Here is a 23,576-nt window from a genome sequence, read left to right as displayed (position 1 = left end):
GGAGATACATTTAATATCAATTTGACTTGCTGGAGGTAGGCTTTTGCTAATGTATGAACAAATTCTAATGTAGCAGCTTCTTTGTTATGAAGATAACAGTCATGAATGAGGAAGAAAATGTGCTCTTATTAAACTTGTTAAAGATGTAAGTGCTCCTAGAACAGTAAAATGAAAAGTACTAGGCAGTTTTATTTCTTTCTTTCTTTTAGGCTCAGAATCTCATAGGTGAACACGGGGAGGGAGACAAAAGAAACTAACTTGAGTACATGGATATTAATCCTTAAAAAAAAATTAGAGGTTATACTAGTCATTTGTAGGTAACTCATTTATAATTCTCAGTGAGGTACTTCTCTGATCAAATACAGATGTGTCTGAGGCTGTGACTGACTGCTTCAACTTAAAATCCAGCAGTAGAATGAATTACTGCAGTTGTGATTTGACTAAAAAATACTTAGCAAACATGTTTTCTCTTATTTGTTCTGAAAACAGTCTGTTTAAGTTTGTTTAGTGTGTTTGACAACAGACAGTTTGATATATTGCCGGGCACAGCAGTAGGTTGGACTTGAGTAGTATTAGCTTTCAGTGTTTTGATTAATGGTAATCGTTTCAATGAAAAGGCATGTTTTACGTACATCTCGTAGTTCTGAAAAACAGAAGTCAACTTGCAAGATCTGTAATTACTGTTCTGAGTTAGCATATAAAAAAAGCTTCAAGAGCATGCAGGCAAATCACAGTAGGGCTTTTGTACGTCTGTTTATTTCGTACTGTATTACATTTTGCATTTTGTAGCTTTTAAACAGTAATTTTTGTCTAAGAAAATAAATCTTAGTTTTCATCTCTTGTTGAATGCTGCAATGTGTTTAAGACATATTTCTGAATTCCACATTGTAATTCAAATCTTAGTACGGTGAAATTTTTTCTATCCAATCATCAATAACAATAAAAGAAGGTCAACTTGGAGACTCCCCTGTCTCCTCTAATCCCAACAGTCCTATAGGGAAGAAAAAGCTATCTGTACACCTTGAAAGACTGTTTTCTCTGGTTAGAAAAATACTTACTTATCCCACTTGCAGAATGCATTTCTAGTTTTCTTAAGATGCTTTTTTGTGTGAAAAATAAATATTTCATTTTCAGTGTATATTCAGGAAAAGGGGGAAAACTGATTATTTTTGTATTTAGGTAAATAAAGGATTGTAATGATATGTTTAGATGTAAGGGATATAGTACAGGATGTCAACTATTATTACTAATGCCATCTTTCATTTATATAGAACTTTCATCCTAAAAGACTCTAGTTTCTAGAAAATGTAGATTTAAGCCAAAAACACAATTAAAAATATATTTCCTTGTCCCGGCATGTTAGCTTCAAAGTATTGTGTGTCACTTTAACAGACAGTACCAAAATATCTTTCTTCTGCTTTGCAGATGCAAAAATGTACCTTGAAATGGGTATTCTGAAAATACTGTTAAACCATCTCTAGAAGAAGAGAAAATTGGTTTTATAGGTTCCTCATTTTATGGCATGCTTTCTTCTCAGATTTTAATATTTTGCAACACGTTCTGAAAGAAGAAATGAATAGATAGTGCTTTTCTACATCTGAAACATGTAGGGGCATCACAACCTACCTGAATTGTTCCCTAGGCAGTATTAAAAAGAAAGCAGTAATATCTAAATTGTAGAGGGAGGCAACTAGATTTCTAAGTGTGGCGCCAATGTTTGTAGTCAACAATGAGACATAAAAAAATTGTAGCCCGTGTTGATAACTGCAGGGTTTGAGGCTTGTGTTATTAGAGCTCGCCTAAAAGTATTAACACACAACTCATGTATAGCCTTTGTATAAGCTATGTTCTATTATATATTTGGGGGGGAAATAAAAATCTGTAAAGCATGAAATTGTGGTGTTTCAAAACGATTATTTCTAAAAGTGAATTATCTCATCTCATAGTAGTACTAGCTTGGATTTCCATGTTAGATGTCAGGTGGTTTATTTCTGAGCAAAATACAAATTAATAAGTGTACATTTTAATACTTACCTGAACCAGTGACAAGAAAATAAATACTACTTTTTATTTACCTTGCAGTTAACAACCATGTGTCATTGTGGCATCTTTTATTGAAAGGAACTTTATTTAAGTAGCATAAACTTGTTGGATGGGCTTCAATTAAATGATGATTTGTTAATGCAAATGTGTAGCGAATGACTGGTAGTACATCTGTCTCTTCATCCATAGGCCATTACTGTGCAGCATTAGCACATGATTGTAAAAAACTGGAAATCATTATATGCAGGTAGTACATATTCAATCAATTCTGACCTTATGTCTCCGACGAAATAAAAAAAAAGTATGCAATGTAAATGATATTTAATCTGAACACACACAGAAAAAAAAAGAGAGAGAGAGAGACAGAGAGAATCCTTGAATATCTGTGATTCAAGCTGTTAGATGATGTGAGGTGACTGCTGTTTGGGATTGATTGTTATTGGTGGCCCCAGTGGGGAACAGCCAGCACATTAATCCTGTGTTACTCCTCCCTCATGCTCCTCCAATCCAAATAGTATTTTTGTTTATATTAGGAAATAAATACTGTTCTGTTTATTTTTAAATTCCTCTCTTTTGGAGATTGAAAGGAAAAAGCTCTGTGTTGATGACCAGTGTTAACCAGTTAAGCAGGCAGGGACAATTAATACAACAAAAAATTGTACAATTAGCTTCAGCTCCATAAGTGTCTAATGAGCCATTTGTCAGTCTTTTGGTGAAATAAACTACTCTATCTTAATTCTCCACTCTTGCAGCAAATAAATAGAAGTTATGAAACACCCGGGCACCAATAAAATATAATTTATTTTGCAGGGCATGGCAGAACTCCTTACATATCTAAAATGAGCATGTTATTTACAAACGACTTGTAATACTCATATAAAAAAAGAGGATTTCATTCTACAGTAGATATGTTTCCTTCCTGATTTGTTCAATCATTTAAATATATAATTGCTCCTAAAGGCATGTGAGTTAAAATGACTTCTCCTGATGTGATTAACTCATAAAGCCAAAAAGAAGCTCAGAAAGGAACCTGTGAAATGCTACGGATCGGCAGTCTGCAACACAAAACATTGCAAACATTAGGAAGGACAAAATATTTCTGTTTTAGAATACTTCTTTTCTGCAGTTCCATTCCTGCCCTTCCTGGACTTCTCAGATGTACAGATACTATGTCATTAAAAAAAACCACAGTGGCAATTGCTGTTCAAATACCTTGGTTGGTTTTGATGAAAACGGGGGCTGCAGGAAGGCTGTCTGCAATACGATTAGCTGTGAAGAGCAAGGTTATTCTGCTTTCCTTTCCCATTCAGAGTAGCCTCTTTCTAACAGGAATTGGTGTAAATATTTCAGGCCACCTAAGTCTTTCTCACTCGTAATTTTAAAGGAACATCGTCTATGATTGAGTTCAGTTGTGTGATGCCTTTCTGACCAAATATCTTGCTATGCTGTTTTAAAACTGTGGTCAATAAGTATTTAAACAAAAGACATAAAAAAAGAAGATAGACCAGAAAATGACCTGTGGATAGAGCTCTGTTACTCAGTTTCATTCAGAATGAAGATCCTCTATTCAGAAGGAGGGAATTTTTCAAAGAGCAGAAGCCGAAGGGACACAAGTCCTCCTGAGAGACCAGGAGAGAGGAGCAAGATGGCTGGTGTTGTGTGGATAGAAGAGGAGAGAATAGGGAGGGAATATCAGTGTGAGCAGAGGTGGGATTTACTTTGTGGAACCAGGCTTGAAGAAGCCTGAGATGTTTTTGGCAGATGGACTATGTGCATGGATACATACGTGTAGCCAGTTCCATTGCTTTCAGGTGGAGATGTTTTGCACATGGGAAAGCAATTAGTTTAGGCGTCTAGAAAAGTGATTGGGGAAATCCATACAGAGACTTTCAAAGCTATATATAATGTTTAGATATAATGGTAATTTCAAGATGGAATGGCAGTGGGTTTTTTTGTACTCATTTTTATGAAGGTAACAAGCCAGGTTCAGAGAAATGTTGAATAAAAAGAATCATGACTAACAAAAACTAATCCCAGAAAATTGTGGACAGTTTTAATTCAGATAGAAACTATATTGGTAATAGAAGGCCCACCATACAAAAATGGGGCAGACCATTTAAGAAATTGCTGTAAGTGGGAAGTCAGCATTTCTGTGGAATCAATTGAGATAATTGAAAAGGTTATTGTACTGTTGGGAGAACACTGTCCTTGGGTAAAACACCTTGCTGTAGACAAGGTAGACAACATCTATTGCTCTCCCCCCCATTTAGCCAGTCTGTGATGACATCATAGAATGCTAAGAGGTTGGTCATGATTTCTCCTTGGTGAAACCATGTTGACTACTCCTGATAAATATGTATATGGTGTTTGTAGGTGTTTGTTTTTCCCTTTTGCTTAATTCCCTCAGTATATAGGTTACTTTTATAACAATAATTAGCAAATTATAATTGAAAAGATTTTAATTGATGCCTACTATAAATGTTTTCCATAACAAAATATTTTCCATAAAAAATAGTGTAGTTGAGATTAAAATTCAACTTCTATTACAAAGTACTGTTTTCACTGGTCCTTAACTCCAAGTCATCTCCTTTGGAATTTCTCTTGTTTTTGAGCCAAATCATTCGTTTTAAAGGAAAGCTGCAACTAGTGTTAAGTGAATATCAAACAGCTATAGTGTATTTGCAGAATAAAATGAAATAAGATGAAATAAAAAATCAAATGAAATATAACAAAATATACATTTAAAGGTGTTTTATTTTGATATTTACATAAAACAAATTCTACCAACCATCACTCCTCGAATAGACTTGAAGGACCAATTCCATTATTCTTGTAAGGTCTTAGAATTTATGGTTTATTGATGTTTAAAAAACTATGTCTGAGGAATTTTTACAGATGCTTGAACATGAAAAACGGAAAAACAATTTGATCGCTTTATTTATGTACTGCCACTAGGTGGCAATACTAGTGATACCTGCCCACCAGCCATATGAGACGTAACTGGTAAAATACAAGTTGATAGAGCAGGAGAAATGGTGATGTTTTTGCTTTTCCAGGTGTCTGATAATAGATTGAAAGTGAGTTCATGCTAGGAGCAACTAAATTGATTAGCTGCGTGAAGGACATGTTATCAGGCTTCCAGTATTTCTAGAAAAGATAGAAAAGAGTTAATGCCATTGTAATAAGTACTTTTAAGACCTCATCTGAAGTGCCTATGCATTTCTGGTTAACTGTTCAAGAAAGATCAACCCAAGTACCAAAAGTAAAATGATGGAAATGGTATCAGATTTATATACTGAATATCTGAGGGTTGCTAACTACTGTAGGAGTGAGATTTATGCGTGTGTGATGACAAGCATAAGAAGAACAAGAAATGTCATTACAGGATCAGTCTTAATAAAAACCAACCCTATAACACATTGGCCACAACGACAGGGAAGTGGACTAAATGAGATGGAGCTATCTTCCAATCCTAGAAGGTTGGTCTGTGGATTTTTGTGTCTGTCTCCTAATCGCAGACATCCAGTGTTAATCCAGATGTGGCATTTTCAACTGCTAGTCTTATAAAAGGATCTTAATGTTTATACCCGTATATTGTAGCATTTGCTTCATGATGGCTTGTTTATAGAGGTTCAATACAGTCTGTACTGGTTACTTGGTGAAGCTTTTTCTCTTAGTTTGAAAGGTGTTATTGCTGGTGTTTTCCCCAGAAAAATTCCTTTACTGGGGAAATCTGCAATTTTACAGTTCTGAATGATAATATTTATTATTTACACTTAAGTCAGAAACAGGCATGCGTTGTGTGAAGTGCTTATTTTCAAGAATTCCCACAGTATTTGGGAGCTTTTTGTGTTTTCCTTCCTGTAAGCAGTGAAGTTATCATGGGGTTAAAAGATCACAGTGATTCTGTGCTAAGGCATCTGCAAAAACTTTCTAGCAGAGCCTAATAAAGCCCTGCCCCATTTGTGACATACCAAATCACATTCTCCTTGCCTGGTCTGACAACCACAGCTCTTAAACAGCTGCTGGGGTAATTTGCATAAAGGAGATTGTAAATGTCTCATTGGAACGCATGCAGCGCAATCCACCCAAAAACCACTGCCTGAACACCAGGAAAAGAAGATTGTAGTCATAAAAATTGTGGCTCTCATGATTTTAGATTATGGTCTCCACAGTCTTACAGCTTTTGCAAATACCAAGCTTTTGTTCAAAAAAAAAAGTTTCATTTACCGATACAGAACAATACAAACAGATGCCATGTTGCTCTTTTGACTCAGTCTAGCAGAAAATTGACTTCTGCAGAAAAGGTAGATGTTGACCCCTCCTCAGATTTTCAGCCTAGTGATGAGTGAATTGGTCCAATTTAAACTATCTATAATAAAACTGGTTAAAAAAAACTTTATGGTAGTGAAAGGGAAACAAAGGAAATGCAGAATAAAGTTAATTTAATAAGAGAATTCAATAAAGAGTAAACAATGCGTAAGTTGATACAATATGTTAATTGTCTGCCTACATCTGCTATGTTTTATGATGCATATTTTCATAGAAATTAATATTAAAGCGGTACATATTTTCATGAAAATCAGAATTAAAAGGGATGTACTTGCAGAACTAGGGATTTTACAACATGGTAGGAATTGTCTTAATGCATTTCCTTAGTTTTAATGATATAAGTTTAAATTGGAGCATTTAAGCATTGTTCTCTTTGTCTTGAAAGAACTTGAATGGAGTAGTTTGGCACGATGATGAAACTGTGTTGGTGTTATATACATAACTATACAATAGGAAACCCTCTGCAGAGGTAGTGCCTGCTTCTGTTAAAGCCACTAGTTCATTGATATTGTATTCTCAACCAGAGCTCTGCCCAATTTCTAGTTGAGACTTTTTAGGTGGTGCCTCCTCTTTTTGAACACTTCCTCCAGTCTCTGTTCCTGGAAACACATTTCATGCAGTTACACCAGTCTCAGTTGCATCACCATCATAAGTAGAAAACGACTAGTAGCGATAGAGTAAGTTGTCATTCTCCTTTTACTCCAGTTTTTAATCATCCAGAGTGCATAAGTTTATTAACACCCAAGTCACCTATATCTTTGCAATTAAAAGTTTACTTACTATCTCAGTTTCCTATAATCAAAAGTTTTGTATATATCTGTGCAATGACACAGTGGACAGCAATTGTTTCAATGCTGTTGAGTTTTAATATTCATTATAAACACTGAATTAATTTTATAGTCAAAAGGTTATACAAGAGGGATATGTTTGAAAAAAACTAACAAAGTGAACACTTTTGCCTTGTGTAAATTCCAAGTGGTTTAGAAAAAGTTTATCAAATCACCTGAAAGATTTGACAAGTCTCTTTGTTTAGCAAGATATTTAAGACAATGATAGTACATCAGTAGTGCAAGTTCAACATTGGTAGACATCTTGTCTGACTTCAACAATAAAAAATGTATTTTAAAATAAATTTAACATTGGACTTTAATAAGATTTGCCATTGGTACCTCATGAATTTTTCTGAGATCCTACTACTACACATACTTTCATCACTTGGTTGTGGTTACTGAAAAATGCAGGAAATATGTAACTGAAGATACATGCTTCGTTTACTCAGACTGCTACGTACTCATATATTACAGCTCATAATGATGTAACTGGCTGATGATGTAGCAAAACAAGATGTGTAAATAGTAACAAAATCCTTACAGAAGTAACTATTATGATTGAAGAGGTATGCAGGTTTTCATAAGCACAAGCCTTTTTTCAGTTCTAAAGTAGAACTACCATATTGAAAAGCCAGTTTTCAGATAAGGTTATTGCTCTGAGTTAAAGTAGTATCAGCTAATCAATCTGAAAAGTATTTGAATACAATACATCTCAAGTGTGAAGCTTGTAACAGGAAACAAATAAACATATAAATAAAAGATAATGCTGCAAGGATAGCCCACATCTGGAAAATTATTTTTAAATTCCTTGATCCAAGTTAGAGCTCTTGCTGAGTCAGCCTGCTTTGGGCAACAAAAGTTTGCTAAACTCTTCGTGAACAGATCCTTTTCTGTATGAAAGTAAAATCCATAAATGATTTATTGGTAACAGCAACCCTTTAAAAGCAGGCGTGGAATCATATCACTAAGACTGTGGAATATTATCTGAGACAGTAAGAAAGTTGCTAATGATAGTTGGCAAGTGTTGTCACAGCCTGGTTTAGCTGACAGAGATGGATGCTACCCCTCAGAATATGCATTCTACCTGTCACAGCCAACTAAATACTCAATAGCATAATTTCCTTCAAATAAAATATCACATCCCAAGCAATCAGGAGCAAGAATCCAGTAGAGAAGGTGTGCCTAGAGGAAATGTTGAAATTATCAAGATTCAGTGAGTTCAGCTGTAAGATTACCTCTCTGTTCCCATTAACTGAAGGAAATTGTCAGTCTGGAGGCTGGTTTCCAGTGCTAGATGTTGTGTTGCATGGGATGATCCTTTGTTTAACAGGCAAATGCATTTGGCTCCACTAGAATGGTTGTAGCACCAGGCATGTTTCTGGCTTCCTACCTTCCAGTCATGTTGTGCTTCATTGTTTTGGAACATAGAAGAGCATGGTCAGATAAATTAGCCTTTAGATACAACTATCTTCCAGCCCTTTCTTTTCATACCTTGACTTAGGGATCATTTATTGTGCTTCTGATCACATCCCTCCTTTCTGTCTGTTTCTCTTTCGAAACTCAGCAGCAGTCTGCTGAAGAGCCTACTTCCATTCATGGAAATCCTTCCTATGAGCAGGTGTCCACCTCTTACCCTATGAGATGGACACCTCTCCTGTATGCATTTGCCAATCATAGGAAAAGACAGAGGATTAGGATGTCAGGTCCATTTAATGCTGCCAAGAAACAATTCTGAAATGTCCCTTGTGTGCCTCTTTCATCAGCACTGAGTATTTGTAGCTTCAGAAAAATGTTTCTCTTCAGAAATAAGTTAAAATGTAGTTTTAAGAAAAAATTTCAAAGAATAAAGAGAGCAACAGAGTTCAAATTAGCACAGTTTTGAGAAGACTATTTCAACTGTGTAAATGTGCAGCAGATTTTCTGTTTCTGAAGCTGTGGACCATTGTAATAAAATAAGTGGCATTACTTTTGGAGCAGCATTCTTATATAGCCTCCCTCTGCACCAGATGCTAATTCTATAGTGCTTCCTACTCTTTTTAATAAGAACTAACTTGTTGCATCCCAGCTGTGAACAAGTTCGAAGTTGTCTTTGATTGCAAACGTTTTGGTTCTGAGTGGCCACATATTCTGGCCACAAAACAAAAGAGCCATTAAAATAAGCATTGTTTTTAACAAACATTTTGTACTGTGAGAAGGCGGCTCATGAAACTGTTAGCTTATGTACCTGTCAGTTCAGCTGACCAGAGTGTCAGCAACGCTGCCCTGCAGTCCCTCTGCTGCTAGCTATACATTTCAAGCATGCAGTAATATGTAACTCATAGGTGTATAAAATCATAATAGAACATTTCATCATGTCTAAATAAGGATAGGTGCATGCTCTCTGAATGGTTAACCATTGAAAACATTCAATACAAGGCATTTGACACTAATTTTACTGGTCAAATCTTCCTCTGAAAGAAGCCTGCTTTGACAAGCCATTTGCTAGGAGCCTTCTGCAGAGTGAACCTGGCTTGATGGGTCGTCGCATAAGCTACTTGACATTTGTCCCTAGTCAGACCCATGCCACATGAAAAATTTACTCAGGCGAGGGGCTCCCAGGAATAAACAGTTCTCTAGTGTTGCTCACAGGGGACTCGGCAAGGTGAGCGGAACTTCAACTTGTCACGGATGCACTGTTCTGACAAACATAAGTAGATGCTAATGGCTAAATCGTGACAGAATAAAGTCCCTCAACCATATGGCTAATTGCCACAACAATATCTTCAGTGTTATTAATCAAGTTTTCATAGTGTGCCATGATAATTGGAATAATTAGAAACAGCGTAGGCATTGCTTGCCTCCGCCACACATACTGCAGACGGGGACGTGGAACAACCACAATTGCACTTTCTGTGCAGCGTTGTTTAATGCTTTCCTTTCCAGCAAATACTACAGTTAATTAATGAATTAGCAGTTTGCTACCAGAGTGTTTTACTGCTAGCAATCCTTCCGTAGGGTCACATAGGTAGCTAAATGAGACCACTAAGCCCCTTGTGCACCTCTTAAAAGATGCAGTGTTCCCATACGAATACAACTACACAGCACAGAACTCCACCAGATATAGGTACTTCGTTTCATAAATATTGGAATTCTTACTCTTGTAGCTAATACGTAAAATTACTTGTTTGGAGCATGTATGAAAAGGATAAAATAACCTGAAATATGTTGTGGATTTTTTAACTGTTTACATGAAAGAAAGTGTTTGATAAAATGTCACCATAAACTTAAAGGAAAAAGAATTTAGCAAATGTCGATATACATGTATAAAATGAAAACAACTTCTTTTTTTTTTTTTTTTTTTTTAAAGTGGGAAAAACTGAAACTCTGGTTTAGTTGTATCTGTGTCTTAACATATCAATATTGCTAGATGTAAACAGTTACACCAATTATAAGTACCATACTCTTACTAGCCTTGATAATGGGATCAGCCTCCAACTTAGATTCTGCCTTAGATCTAAATTTATAAGTAAAGTGTCGATTCTAATTCTTTTATTTATGTTAAGCAGCTAGATCAACATTTTTTAGGCTGCCTCTTGGAATAGCCTCACTCAATTCTTACATTCAGAGGTATGACAGCAGGGAAAAATGCTTGGTTTTCCTCAGTGTGTGCATCAACATGTAGTTGACTGGTCACTAAAACTGGCAGATTGATGATGATGACTCCCTTTGTTGGATATATGAAGGCATTTAGCTAGACTAATAGATTGAAATGGACTGCTGCATGTATGGCCTCTGAACAGCTTCATAATTCAGTTTTAGAGCATACAGTAGATATAATATTGTATTCAGTAATGATATAAATCTTCTCTCCTCGTTTCAAAAACTAAATAAATTTCTTCTCTGCAGTGGAAAGCCACCAAGAGATTTGGAAATGTCCTGTACTTAATTGTAAAGAAATCTGCAGAAGTAACTTCTCAATTTGGGTAGGAAGTGAGAATTCCATCAATTTTAGGTGTATTTTTGAGTCTCAAAGGGAAAGGGTCTCTGGAATGAGTCTCACACCATGATGAGAATAAGAAGAAAAATCCAAATTCTCTCTGCGCTGAGGGCTGCCATTGAGGTGATCTGGCCACTGCAGGCATTAGCTCCAAATGTGGAATTTCTAATAGAGTTACTTCATCTACAGAGCTGCTATAAAGCTGGGTGCTCCAGTCATTCATGAAAAATACCCAAGAAAATTCTGGATGCACGGCAATGATTTAAATAAGTGGAATTAGAAGGAAAAAAAGACTCAAGTGAATTGACAAACTGGTGGCGGTCAGAGGTATGTTGCCTAATTAACTTGAATACAACATGTTTTTATAGGCAGATAGCTTCTGAAGAATTAAAATAAGTTTTATTGTAATTTTTACTTGGCATACCAGAAAAAGGTTTATCTGTTATAACATTGCAATGCAGAGTTACAGAAAGGTGATTCAGTTGCATATTTCATTTTTTAGTGGACAAAAAGGCATTTTATTTAGTAATCTCAGAGGTAGAAAATAAAAACAGAAGCTTGATAATATTTTATCACTACTTTCTTGTTTACTTTAAAGTTCTTGAAAAATTCTCCCTCTTCTTTGTGTGTTAAAATAGACAGTTTTTAGATGACATCTTGTTCAAGTAGATTCTAGAGACAAATAATAACTCTGGGAGATATAATATTATGGATCAATGAAACATTGTAGGATTCCTATTCTAAAGAGACTGTACAAAAGGATTCGTGTATCTTTTAAAGCTACTGCATGCATCTTGAATCAATGGATAAAGCTATTAGCAAATTTATTTTATCATCTTAAGAACTGTGCTTCAATTACAACACTGAGAGTTGTTTTTCTAATATAATTTCTCCACTTTAAAACCAAATTTAATCATTGCTGTTTAAAGATGGAAAACTTGGGGGTTGGAGTTCCTAATTGCTAATAGCTGATATCAGTAGGAACTTCACTAATTTAGAAGTGCCTCTTTTGTTTCAATAGCTTTATTGCAGCAAGTAGTGTTTAAAATCATTCACCTGTAATTATTTTTGTTAAAAAAAAGAAAATGTTTTTGCTACTCTGCAGTGATTTTCCAAACAAACTGTACATGTATCATTAGTATTTAGTGCTGTAGGTTTGAATTACACAGATACAAGAGCAGTAAGAATTCATTAGTCGCATCTTCGTATTCTTATATTTTTTTATTCTGAATGCATATTAGTCATTAAATTATGTCTTTATCAGGAACGAAGTCCCAGTGTCCTTGCACTTAATACTTTGTTGCTGACTTCAAAAGATTTTTTTATTGCAGATTATAACAGTCCCCTTTGGTCATTCTAGTTTATCACAAATTTATCATACTAAACTTTGTGTTTTAAATCTGGGTATTGCCCAAGCTGTAAAAAATTTAGTCAGTTTGCAGAAACACAGCAGTGTTCTTCAGTATCTTTCCGTTGAATAAAAGCACAGGTTAACCCAGATAATTTTTAAATGAATCATGGTGTAGCAGCTGGATCCCTAGTGTTGTTACAACAATATTTTGCCCAACGTTTGAAAAATGGATGAGTAACCTTGTTCTTTGATATGTGTTGTAAACTTGACAAAAACTTGACCAAAGAACCCTAACAAGTGTCTAGCTCTAATGTCTTTTTAAAAAATTAATAATGGCAGAAGCTACTATTATTATTATGGTCACTGGAGTACTGCACAATGAGCGGTCCTTGAGAGCAGCCCTGTGAAGAAGAACCTGGAGGTCTTGATAGATGAAAAACTTAACATGAGCCAGCAGTGTGCCCTTGTGGCTTGGAAGGCAAATGGTATCTTGGGCTCCATCAAAAGAGGGGTGGCCAGCAGGAACAGGGAGGTGATTGTCCCCCTCTACTCTGCTCTTGTGAGGCCCCATCTGGAGTACTGTGTCCAAGAGCGTAGCCACCAGTACAAAAAAGACAGGGAGACAGGGAGTTGGAGAGGGTCCAGAGGAGGGCCATGAATATGATCAGGGGACTGGTGCACCTCCCCTATGAAGACAGGCTGACGGAGCTGGGCTTGTTCAGACTGGGGAAAAGAAGGCTGCGGGGTGACCTCATTGCATTTCAATACCTAAAGGGAGCCTACAAAGAGAAAGGGTTGATAACAGCTGGACAAGGTTTTAAATTGAGGGAGGGGAGATTTAGGTTGGATGTCGGGGAGAAATTCTTTACAGAGAGAGTGGTGGGGTGCTGGAACAGGCTGCCCAGAGAGGTTGTGGATGCCCCGCCACTGGAAGTGTTCAAGGCCAGGTTGGATGGTGCCCTGGGCAGCCTGGTCTGGTATTAAATGTGGAGTTTGGTGGCCCTGCCTGTGGCAGGGGGGTTGGAGATTCATGATCCTTGAGGTCCCTTCCAAACCTTGATTCTGTGATTGTGTTATTCTGTTGCTGCAGATAACAATAGGAATAGAACAGTTTTATTCGTCCTCCCCAGTAATGACTGGTCAGTAAATTGTTATATCCCAGTAACTTGATGTGATGTCTTTCATGCTTATACAAACATAGGTGTTGTGTATGTGAAATACTGAAATTGTTTTACGTTGAATTTAGGAGAAATGGAAAAGAAACTAAGCAATGTTCTCTCTTCCCACTGCAAAGAGTTCTGTTAAATGCTACCTTAATGCAAATCATCCATTTTTCTCTCTGAGGAAGTGGATAACTTGTTTCTGTTTTTTCTTTTCACATTCAAGTTCTTAGCTCTGTTTCTGAAGTTTCTAGTGTTATGGAAAGTCCATTGCAGACTTCTCTCTGATCCTAATCAAAACATTTTTAAAATCAGTTAACAAGCTAATGAGAAAGATTATTTTTACTTTTCTGTTCCACTGACCTTCAGTCTGGTGGTATCTAAAAACAAATAGCCTCTTAAACTGTGGAAAGAACTGTCTGTAACCTAACCAACACCTTATAACAAGCTAAAACTGATAGAGGTTAGAACTGATAATGAAAGCAGTCGTGTTCTTAAAATGTATTATTGCATAATTACTGTTACAAATAAGTTTAGATTCAAGCTTTACCAGAAATTGACCGCTGTAAATTTTAGGTGGGAACCATCAATAAAACCTGAAAATAGAACTACCTCTTTTAAAACAGTTTGAGTATGCAGAGAAACTAGAACTGTTCTAGAGAAAAAAATCAAAAGAAAGTTGTCCATTTAATAAAAAGAAGGTGAGCCATTTTACATACAAGCTAAAAGCTTGTTTGAGTCAGTCATATTTACTGGAGCTTTAGACCAAGATCAGTCAAATACATTTCAAAATCATGACAGCAACCCAGGATTTTAAAGTTCATTGTTCTGAATTCCTACCTTTATCAAACAATCACTGAAACAAAATTATATTATATATATCCAGAATTTTGGAGTAACATGCAACCAAGATTCAAATGTAGCAAATAACCAGATATCCGGGTTTCTCCAGTGGTTTACTAGTAACTGTGGGGTTTTTATTTTTGCTTATGGGGTCACTGGGGCCTAGCAAGGAGCGGTGTATATTATGAAAATTTTGGTGTATATTATGAATGCATTTTTGCTGTATGATTTTATATATTACTAGCCTAACACTGCTCAGCAAGACTGAAAATAGTTGTATTAGAGAGGTAATGTACATAAAGGTGAGATAGCAATGCTGCTGGCATAATTCTTAACTAGGATTGCTTTTCTTAGTGTTAGTTCTTTCCATTTATACTGTTTCCATTTACTCAGTTGCCATTCAGTAACTGCGGAGTAGGAACATTCAGCGGAAGTTTAAAACCTGCAATACATTTTAGTGAGTACAGTCATTGATACTTTGTAAAAATGCTCGCTTTAAGTAAGTTCCTTCTCACTGAGGCATCATTGGAGAATGACATGACACTTGACATGGAGAAACATACGCTTTGGGATGGCTGTGTGAAGGAGCAAAATGCATAATTCTTGTCATCATTAAGCGGATTTCCAAACAGCAAAATAGGACCGTAACCATTCATAATGATACAACAGGCTGGAACTGCATAAAAGAGGAAAACCATAGCACAAACATGAAGGGAGGTTGGTGTCTCCCTGTCAGGGGCACTACGATGGCAGGTGCTACTCCAGGAGGTGGCTGCAGGTTGGCAGCAGCCATATGTGACAGCAGCAGTCAAAGAAAGTCTGCAGCCAAGGGCAGCACTGGTGAACAGGTCACCTATAGTTAGGTACTGGAGCAGAAAGCTACCCAAAGCAGGCTAGTACGTTCAGTATTTTTATCGTAATGTATTTCTAGCAATTTTAAGCATTACTGCTTAAAGATACAAAGGCATACTTTTCATTAAGTGCATCACCTGTTTACCCTGCCCTAACCCAATCACCTGATATTTTCAAAATTTCACCTTTTGATTGAACTCACCCCTCTCCCTTCGGGCTCACATTGGCAACCAGCAAACCAGGGACCATTTCTGTTACTGAATGTCCTTCTGTTGAGGGCGCTTTTGCTGTGCATTTGTAGCTGTGATTGCTGTTCTCATCCATACAAGCGCTCCAAGCCCCACTGCGGCAGTGGAATCCCTGTGGCAGGAGATGGCCAGCCTGTTGCTAACAGCCTGCCCAGCATCCCACGCAGGAGTCCTCAGGTGGGAAATGCAGGTGTTTGAGCACAGAGCCCAGGCACTGGCTCTGCCCAGAGTAGTACTCGCTGCTTGGCGCTGAACTGTTAAATTCTTGATTCACCATAGAGCTTTAAATTCTTTAGAATGTTGTTGTTCCGCGTCCTTTTTCCATATCTTATTTTTATAAAAGCAGATCACAGCTGAAGTCTGTGCTGCTACCCTTTCTCCTAAATTATCGACCGTGACTTTCCACAGTAAATTGTGATGGCTACAAATGTTTGCTTGAACATAATTCATGGCAGAGCTTAAAGAGACAGAGCCCACGTGTAATTTTCTCAGTCAGTAAACAACTGATGTTAATTTTGGCATTTCTCAGCTTTTGAGTGCTTAGTTTTGATAAGATGGTGTTTCTTTCACTACTTGATCCATTGAATTAATTTTCTTATTTAAAGAAAGCAGCAAAACTTGTACTGAAAAGGAAGACTTCCTGCAAAACACTACTGACCCTCTCCTTCTGCAGAGGACTTCCCCTCCAGAGCCCTGCAGGCAGTGGAAACCAGACTGCAGCATCCTCCTCCAGTGCAGCATTGAGTGGTGCCAGCCATGGCAAGGGGTGGCGCTGCAGGGGGCAGCACACACCAGTGCCAGTTCCTACACAGGGCATTGGGGTGAGAAGGGCGGGAGGGTGAATTCTGCACAGGCATGGCAGTGGTGTGAGTTAGGAAGAGAACATGCTTGTGGAAACCTGCATTCTACTAAGCTTGCATCAACTGAGGAGGCATCGAATGTGGGCATTTTTATTTGTTTTTAATATGCACAGCAAAAGGAAATACCAGAGACCTTATTATTTTCACTTCAGATCTTAGCAAACTGTTTGGGGAAAAAAAAAATTAGCACGGGCAGAATTATTTTTTTTTACTGAATTAAAAAAATCAAGCCATGAGTAGAGGCTTAGGTTGCAAATTGTACTGAATACTAAATTTAACAAAAGCAAATCTGGCTGAAAACAGACTCTAGTAGAAGGTTTTAGGCAACTTATTGACAAACACTGGTTTCTGCACAAAATCATTCACAAGTATCTGCAGAATGGATGCGGAGCAGCTGCATGTCCCAGGCCATGCCTGGCCTCTCCTGGCATGGTGGTTTATCAGACTCCTGCTGATTTCCTGGTGCTGCTTTGTTCTTATAAAAGGACAAACTATGCCCCTACTAAGCTCTCTGAAATGCTTTGTGTGGAACCATTTCTTACATATTTTTTTTTAAGAATTCTCTCCAAAAAGACAGAGACGGTAACCGGCTACATATATGCAACAGAAAAGCTGTCTGTAGTTAAAGTAAGTTAATTTTATCAAGGCTTGGAGAATAGTCTGGTAAGTCCCAGTCAGTATGGTTGTGATTTTAGTTAAAACTGGTGAAGCTGGATCATTGCCTTGTTTAATGGCTTTACTAGAGCACAGTTTTCTCCTGCTTTCTCTGTATGTAAGGCCATTAATGAATCATTATCTATTGTCAGCAATTACTGATGTCTTGAGAATATTGTTTTAATTATATAGAAATTAAAAGTAGAAGATACAGTTACATATGCTACAGTGTAGGTGGTAGTACCTTGCTATATTATGGCTTTAAAGAATCTGTGCTTTTGCAGATTTTAATGGCTGAGGGTGTCTGGTAAAATATGAATTATTGTATGATAGCACACGATAAAAGATATACTAGTGTGAGCCTCACAGTCTGCAGGTGTAACAGATGTAAGGCAAGATTAACAGGACAGAACAATAATTAAACCACAGACAGCAATCTCAGGAAAAAAAAAAAGCTTTCCGTGTCCAATGCAATTATTAAGTGTTTCTGAAATTCTATGCAAATATTTGTAAAAGCAATAGAAATGTGTTCATTTGAAAGAGAGCTTTTCAGTACAGACACTTACCGTAAGGAATTAAGAACCTTTTTTTGGAATATAAAAGCTGACTGAAGTCCTGTGACAGCATGGTTCATAAGCAATACAGTCCTTGGTTTATTGATGCTAAGAGCTAAACACTGCTAAAGAAAATGAGAGAGCAATTAGTATATATGCATTTAGAACAGTGAGTTGCATACTCCCTTTAGGACAGGAGCATTCAAATAATTAACGATAATATTATGGTTGCAAAAGGAAGTCCAGTTGTTCTTTGGCAGCCTACATCTGTGAAACATGATACCTCTGGGGACTGAGAATTAATTTTCCCAGGAGAAAGTGTAAAAGCAGGAGAAAAAAAAAAAGAATGACTTCTGCTTGAGCAGAATAAACCTGCATCTACAAACGATTAACACTGCATAATGAAGTAGTAAAGAAGCAAAAGAGATTTCTAATAAAAGACTAATAACAAATCCCATTACACCGTGGTGTATTTTTTCCCTTGAAGTGTATTAGATGGCTAGCAAAGCTTCTGCGTGAGAGCTGGTTAGTTGCAGGCAAAGTCAGCTAGAATGCTTCAAGCTTAGCTCTAATTCTGTTCCTAACAGTTTGTTTAACATTACAGTTGTGGTTTTACAGGTGGGAGAGGTTGTTAATGGAAGCAATAGGCTTCATACAGAGTTTGGGTAATGTTTGTGTCATTGTAGGGTAATAGTCTCCTGTGGGCTAGACACTGTAGGGTAACATGCTGCTATGTGGTAAAGGCCCCTAGCTACAGCTGATATGGTATTAAATGTACACAGATCACTCCAAAAGTAATGCCTCTATTTATTCCCATGGAAAATACAGCAGATACAAAGAGTACAGTAGCACTCTTTTATAGAACTAATTATCAGCTACAAAAGACTATTTTTCAACACAGTCGCCACCATTATCTGTACATTTTCATCAGCAACAGACAAGAGGCTGCTTGCCATGCTTTACAAGAATTTGCACCAGCAGCAGTGGCTCGCTGTTGCCTCTGCTGAAACACAACCCAGTGCTTCACTGTGCTCACATCCACTGTTTGATCTGCGTAAATATTAACCAAGCATCGATGAATGTCAACGGGTGCCATTTTTTCTGCATGGAGGCATTCAGTTCCACACCTTTGCTTCATGCACGCTTCCATGTCAGATGCTGCTCTGTCACACTGCCCCTCTGCTGCCATCTGTTGCACAGCAACAAAATGCAAGGGAATACTGGTGGGAAGATTCAGCCTCTCCTGCAGCACTTCCAACGTCCTCTGATGTTGTGGGCCAGCGTGGTTAAATAAGATGCATCACTTTCAGAGCAGCCCTTGTAATAGATAAGTCCTGCATTTTGTTAACTGGTCTTCTGACTATGCGTTCTGCAGCCTGAAAATATGTCCTTCTAGGGAAAGGGTTTGATCAGAGAAGCAAATACCAGAGTTTTGGTTTTGTCGTAGCTAATATTGTAGCTGTTATAATTACTATGCTAAAAGAAGTTACAAGAGCTTAGAACATAAATGTTGGATGTGAAGATAAGAAGAATTAGATAAGACTGTTTTTTGAAATCGCTTATTTTCAATTTTAATCTTGCTGGGAATAATACTCTGTGCAGTGATCTCTATGTCTGTAATATGGACATTTTTATGGGTTATATACACAATGGCAGAGCATACAATAGTTTGAATGAACAAAACTTCAATTAACAAAACAGTATCTTTCAGTCTCTGTTGAAAGAGAGTACAGATTGTCACTCACCTGACATGCTGAGATCCATTTATGCAGCAGTGAACTTTTATTACCAGAAAAAAAAAATTTAAAAATAATTTAAAAAAAAAAATTAAAAAAAAACCATAGATGCCTTAAAACAACAAGTTCTGGTACAAAAGTGGTTAAACACAAATCCTCAAAAGTGAAACTAATCTTCATGAAATTTCCAGTTGCCTTTTTGGAAAGTTTTGTGAATTTTATAGAATGACTCAATTTGCTTAGCAGAAATTCACAATCAGTCTGTTTTTTGTCACTGAGTAAACAGATTCTGCATGAGTAGAAATTTGCATATCCCAGCTATGAACGTAATTCATTATTTTTAAGTCCATTTTATAATAATTATTCTAGGACTGATGTACTAACTCCTTTGCAGCTTTTACAATTGCAACCTTAGATAATTCTTGCTAGCTAAAAAGATACCAAAGTAATGGTTCTGTTTTGGAATAGGAAAGGGAAGTGCCTGTCTCGAGGTCAGTAAGTAGGCCAGTGTAAGGGCCAGAACTGCATATGAGAAAGCTTGAGAAATTTTCTTCTGCATCTCAGTCTTCTAGTCTCAAGCAAATGTTGCCTTAGTCAGACAGATTTTCCCCTTTTTCTATGAAAACAGCAGAGGTATGATCAGGACTTAATGCTGTAGTCTACTTGCAGATTATCACTAAATCTGGTAAAGATTTAAATTATGTTTAGTCAAAAAAGAATATGTAGCATATTTTTCATGGATCTGCAAACACTGCTTTCGAAAAGGGAGCAAGGCTCTTCAGAGCAAATGTGGGCTGATCCATTTCCACTGTTGTTTATCATCTGCCTTCAATTGGCTCTCACTTGCCGGAGGTTTTCAGGGCTTTTAGAAACCACTGGCTTCATGCAGCTTCCCTGTTCCAGGCCATTCTTGCATGACATGGTCTTACTTCCATCTTCAAAGAATATCACATCAATTGCTCAAAAATACAGTACGTGGAATTGGTGTGATATTTCTTTTAAGGTTGACCTATGTAATAGTAATCAGTAAACCACTACAGTCAGTACCGTATTGCTTCCCTTAATGTAAATACAATAATATTTCCAAAAACACAAGTAAGTAATTCTCATATACCTTCCGAATTTGCAAAATTTGCTGGCAAAACACTTTGTATTGTAGCTGATCCTGTGGTATATATACTGCCTTCCCAATATTTGTCAAAATGCAAGGGTGCAACTCATGTCTTTTCTTTTTTTCAGGCGGTGGGTAAGGCTGCTCTTTGGACGTGAATTCCCACTCCAGGACCTTCTTGTTGTCTGGGACGCTCTATTTGCTGACAGTATCACCCTGAATTTAGTTGACTACATTTTTGTAGCCATGTTGTTATATATTAGAGATGCCTGTGAGTATCACTTTTCTCATGATCTTTTAAGAATGCCAACCTATTTTTCGCAGAAAAAAAGGGCTCAAGAAATGCTAAATTTCATTGTGATTTTTTTAACAAACTGAAAATCCTTTTAGATGCCATGAGAGGAGCCATTTGTTTTTAGATGCAGTCTGCTGTGTTTACGAAATAAATTGTATCTGAGAGTTAAATGCAGGTTTGTTTTCTGGGTAGTTCTGTGTTTTTCTATGGAGTTGCAGACCGTGTGTGGGAAGTGACTCAGGTATGTATAGAGCTCCACCTTCTGACAAAGCTGATGAATTGAGTAAAGCCTCTGATGCTGGAGATGCATCTTTTGCTGTTCTGTGAAAATGCATAAGACAATGACTCATAATTTTCCAGGTTATATCTTGGAGGATATCTGTGTGCAAAGATGAGTAACAATTACAAAATACTTGTATTTTATCCTAGAGTGGTGTCTTCAAAAAACTGATTATTTTGTTTTATTGTATTTAATCATACGTGAAATTATGTGCTAAGTTGAGTTCTTAAAGGCTGCTGATGAGCAAAAAATACATGAAGTTGAGCTAAAGGAAAATCCCAAAAATGTCACTAGTGTATGTAACTGTGAATGAGAGGAAGAAGTTATATTATCTAAAAGATTTGTACTTATGCCTCATCATATTTTGCAGAGAATTCTATGTATGAGTTTGCCGCAGCAAAGTATGTGTTTTGCAGTCAGATGCATGTCTGTCATTAAATATATGAATTCTTTAGCATGCTGTTCAGTGTTAATTATATACAATCTGTAAATTTTAGCTTCTAACAAGGTCACATATTTGACACAATTTTGTATTCTAGGACACATAAAGTTTTCAGCTTCTGTGGTTCCTATTTTAGGGTCCAATCTTGAAAATATAACATGCATTTACTTTACACATACTGTCATTTCATTGCCTGCCATAGAACTTCATGTGCGTTTTTTTTTGTTGCCTTTTAATAAACATTTAGCATATAGAGCTGCTTTACTTTCTTCTAAAAGAAGTGGATGCTTAATTCAGCAAAGAGATTTCAAAATAAATAGTTCTGTTTCAGGATTATCTAATTCCAAATCATTATGTCTGAAATTTCAGTCTCCTTTATGCAGTAAACTGAAATAATCCTTAAAATTTTGGTATAGTTATATGGTGCAGATACATGTAAAAATATTTCTTAACATCAGCATTTTATTTTGTGCCATCGTTTCTCTTTAAAAACACTTTAGAAATATATTTGTAAGCACTCTGTCTCTCCTAGAGGAGAGAAGATTGTTTAGGAGTTGTTTTGTTTTGCTTTCTCGTGCTGTTACACAAGTATCGGTATGAGGTAACTAAAAAAGTAAGCTAAAAATGTATTCCAAGCATCGGTATGAAATTGGTCTCCCTCTTTTCTCTGAAATCCCAGCTTTAATAAATAAAGTAGCAAATGGCTTTAACAGTGAGTACATTTGCTTGGACGGTAGGCAAAGATATCTCGTCAGGACAGCTAATATTGTTTCTTTGCATAGTTGGATTAAATCAGTTACTCTAAGCTTAGTAGGTTGGGGAAACAAAAAATACCCTATCAGAAGTGTTGTAAAGTTGAATATATTTTTAACTTCAAACTCAGAGATTTCTTGACTTTATAAAAGTCAACTTTCCTTACCTATCTGTAAAGATTTTTGTTTCTGTTTTCCCTTTTATTTATATTAATATTTGAGCTGAGTTCAAAGTTCTGTTGTGACATTTTTAAAAACATTCTCAAATAAGTTTCTAAAAACTTCATTTGCTGAAAGGAAATGTTAGCTCAAAATCCATCATGATATTGATCTTCTATAAGTAAACCATCTGTAAACTTTCAATTTAAAGACACTGAAACAATGAAAATAGAAATGTAAATCTTAAGAAATTACGTTACAAAAAATATCAAACATAAGCCATAATAATAATAAATTACTGAAAGCGTTTGAGAGTTTAAAAGTGATGCAGATGCTTTTATACCAGCACACTGGGGACTGGGGAAGAAGTAGCTGGTTTAGGAATTGCTGGATCTTTTTTGGTTTTCTTACTGTATTGACAAGGACATGGTTTTAAGAAAGTAGCTTATCTGCTATATATTTCTTTTTATTATTATTATATTTTAAAATTCTGTTACACAAGTTATGTCTTATTTAATGAGAGCGTAACGTTTTGATTGCTTGATTACTGTGCATACACAAAACATAGTTGAAATGACTTGATTGTTTTAAAGACTGCCGATATGTAGTGATGTATACAGCCGTTCTGTGAACAGCTCTGTTCTGTTTAACATCTGTATCCATGCAGAGCTTTATTCTTGCAGTGGTAATCCTCACAAACCAAGTGTCCAGTCATGTACCAAACTACTGGTGAGTTTTAATAAATTATTTCCTTGGATTCTTTGGAAGAAAAACACCTTTGTTTAAAAGTGTGTCAAATCTAAATGAGTGTGTTACTAATTTTTCACTGATATGGACTGAATGTGAGCAGTTAGTTGTTCATGAAATCAGAATGGAAAGGAGAGCTCAGTGCAAAGAATATGTATGTATTTTATATACTTACCTTCCCTTCAAGAATCTAATTTTGACTGGTGAGTGTTTGAATAAGTATACTTTTATCACGTTCCCACTTGATAAGAAAGACTAGTTATGAGCATTATTAGCATATACTTTTTCTTACCTAAAAGCACTCTGAATATTTTAAGAGAAATAAAGGAACCATAGCCTCTTCTTAGAGGA

At 36.5% G+C, this 23,576-nt stretch overlaps 1 protein-coding gene across 6 annotated transcripts in view; it reads left to right on the top strand.

Annotated features, from left to right (window-relative positions):
- Positions 1-23,576, top strand: part of TBC1D5 (TBC1 domain family member 5) — a 295,713-nt gene that overhangs the window by 198,876 nt on the left and 73,261 nt on the right. For all 6 annotated transcript variants that reach the window (XM_048950415.1, XM_048950416.1, XM_048950417.1 and 3 more), the window contains one exon: positions 20,679-20,821. In XM_048950415.1, coding sequence (XP_048806372.1) covers positions 20,679-20,821 — 143 coding nt within the window. The remainder of the gene's footprint in view (positions 1-20,678; positions 20,822-23,576) is intronic.

This window comes from Lagopus muta, chromosome 7 (genome assembly GCF_023343835.1).
Source record: "Lagopus muta isolate bLagMut1 chromosome 7, bLagMut1 primary, whole genome shotgun sequence".
Lineage (NCBI taxonomy): Eukaryota > Metazoa > Chordata > Aves > Galliformes > Phasianidae > Lagopus > Lagopus muta.
This window is presented reverse-complemented; position numbering and strand designations above follow the sequence as displayed.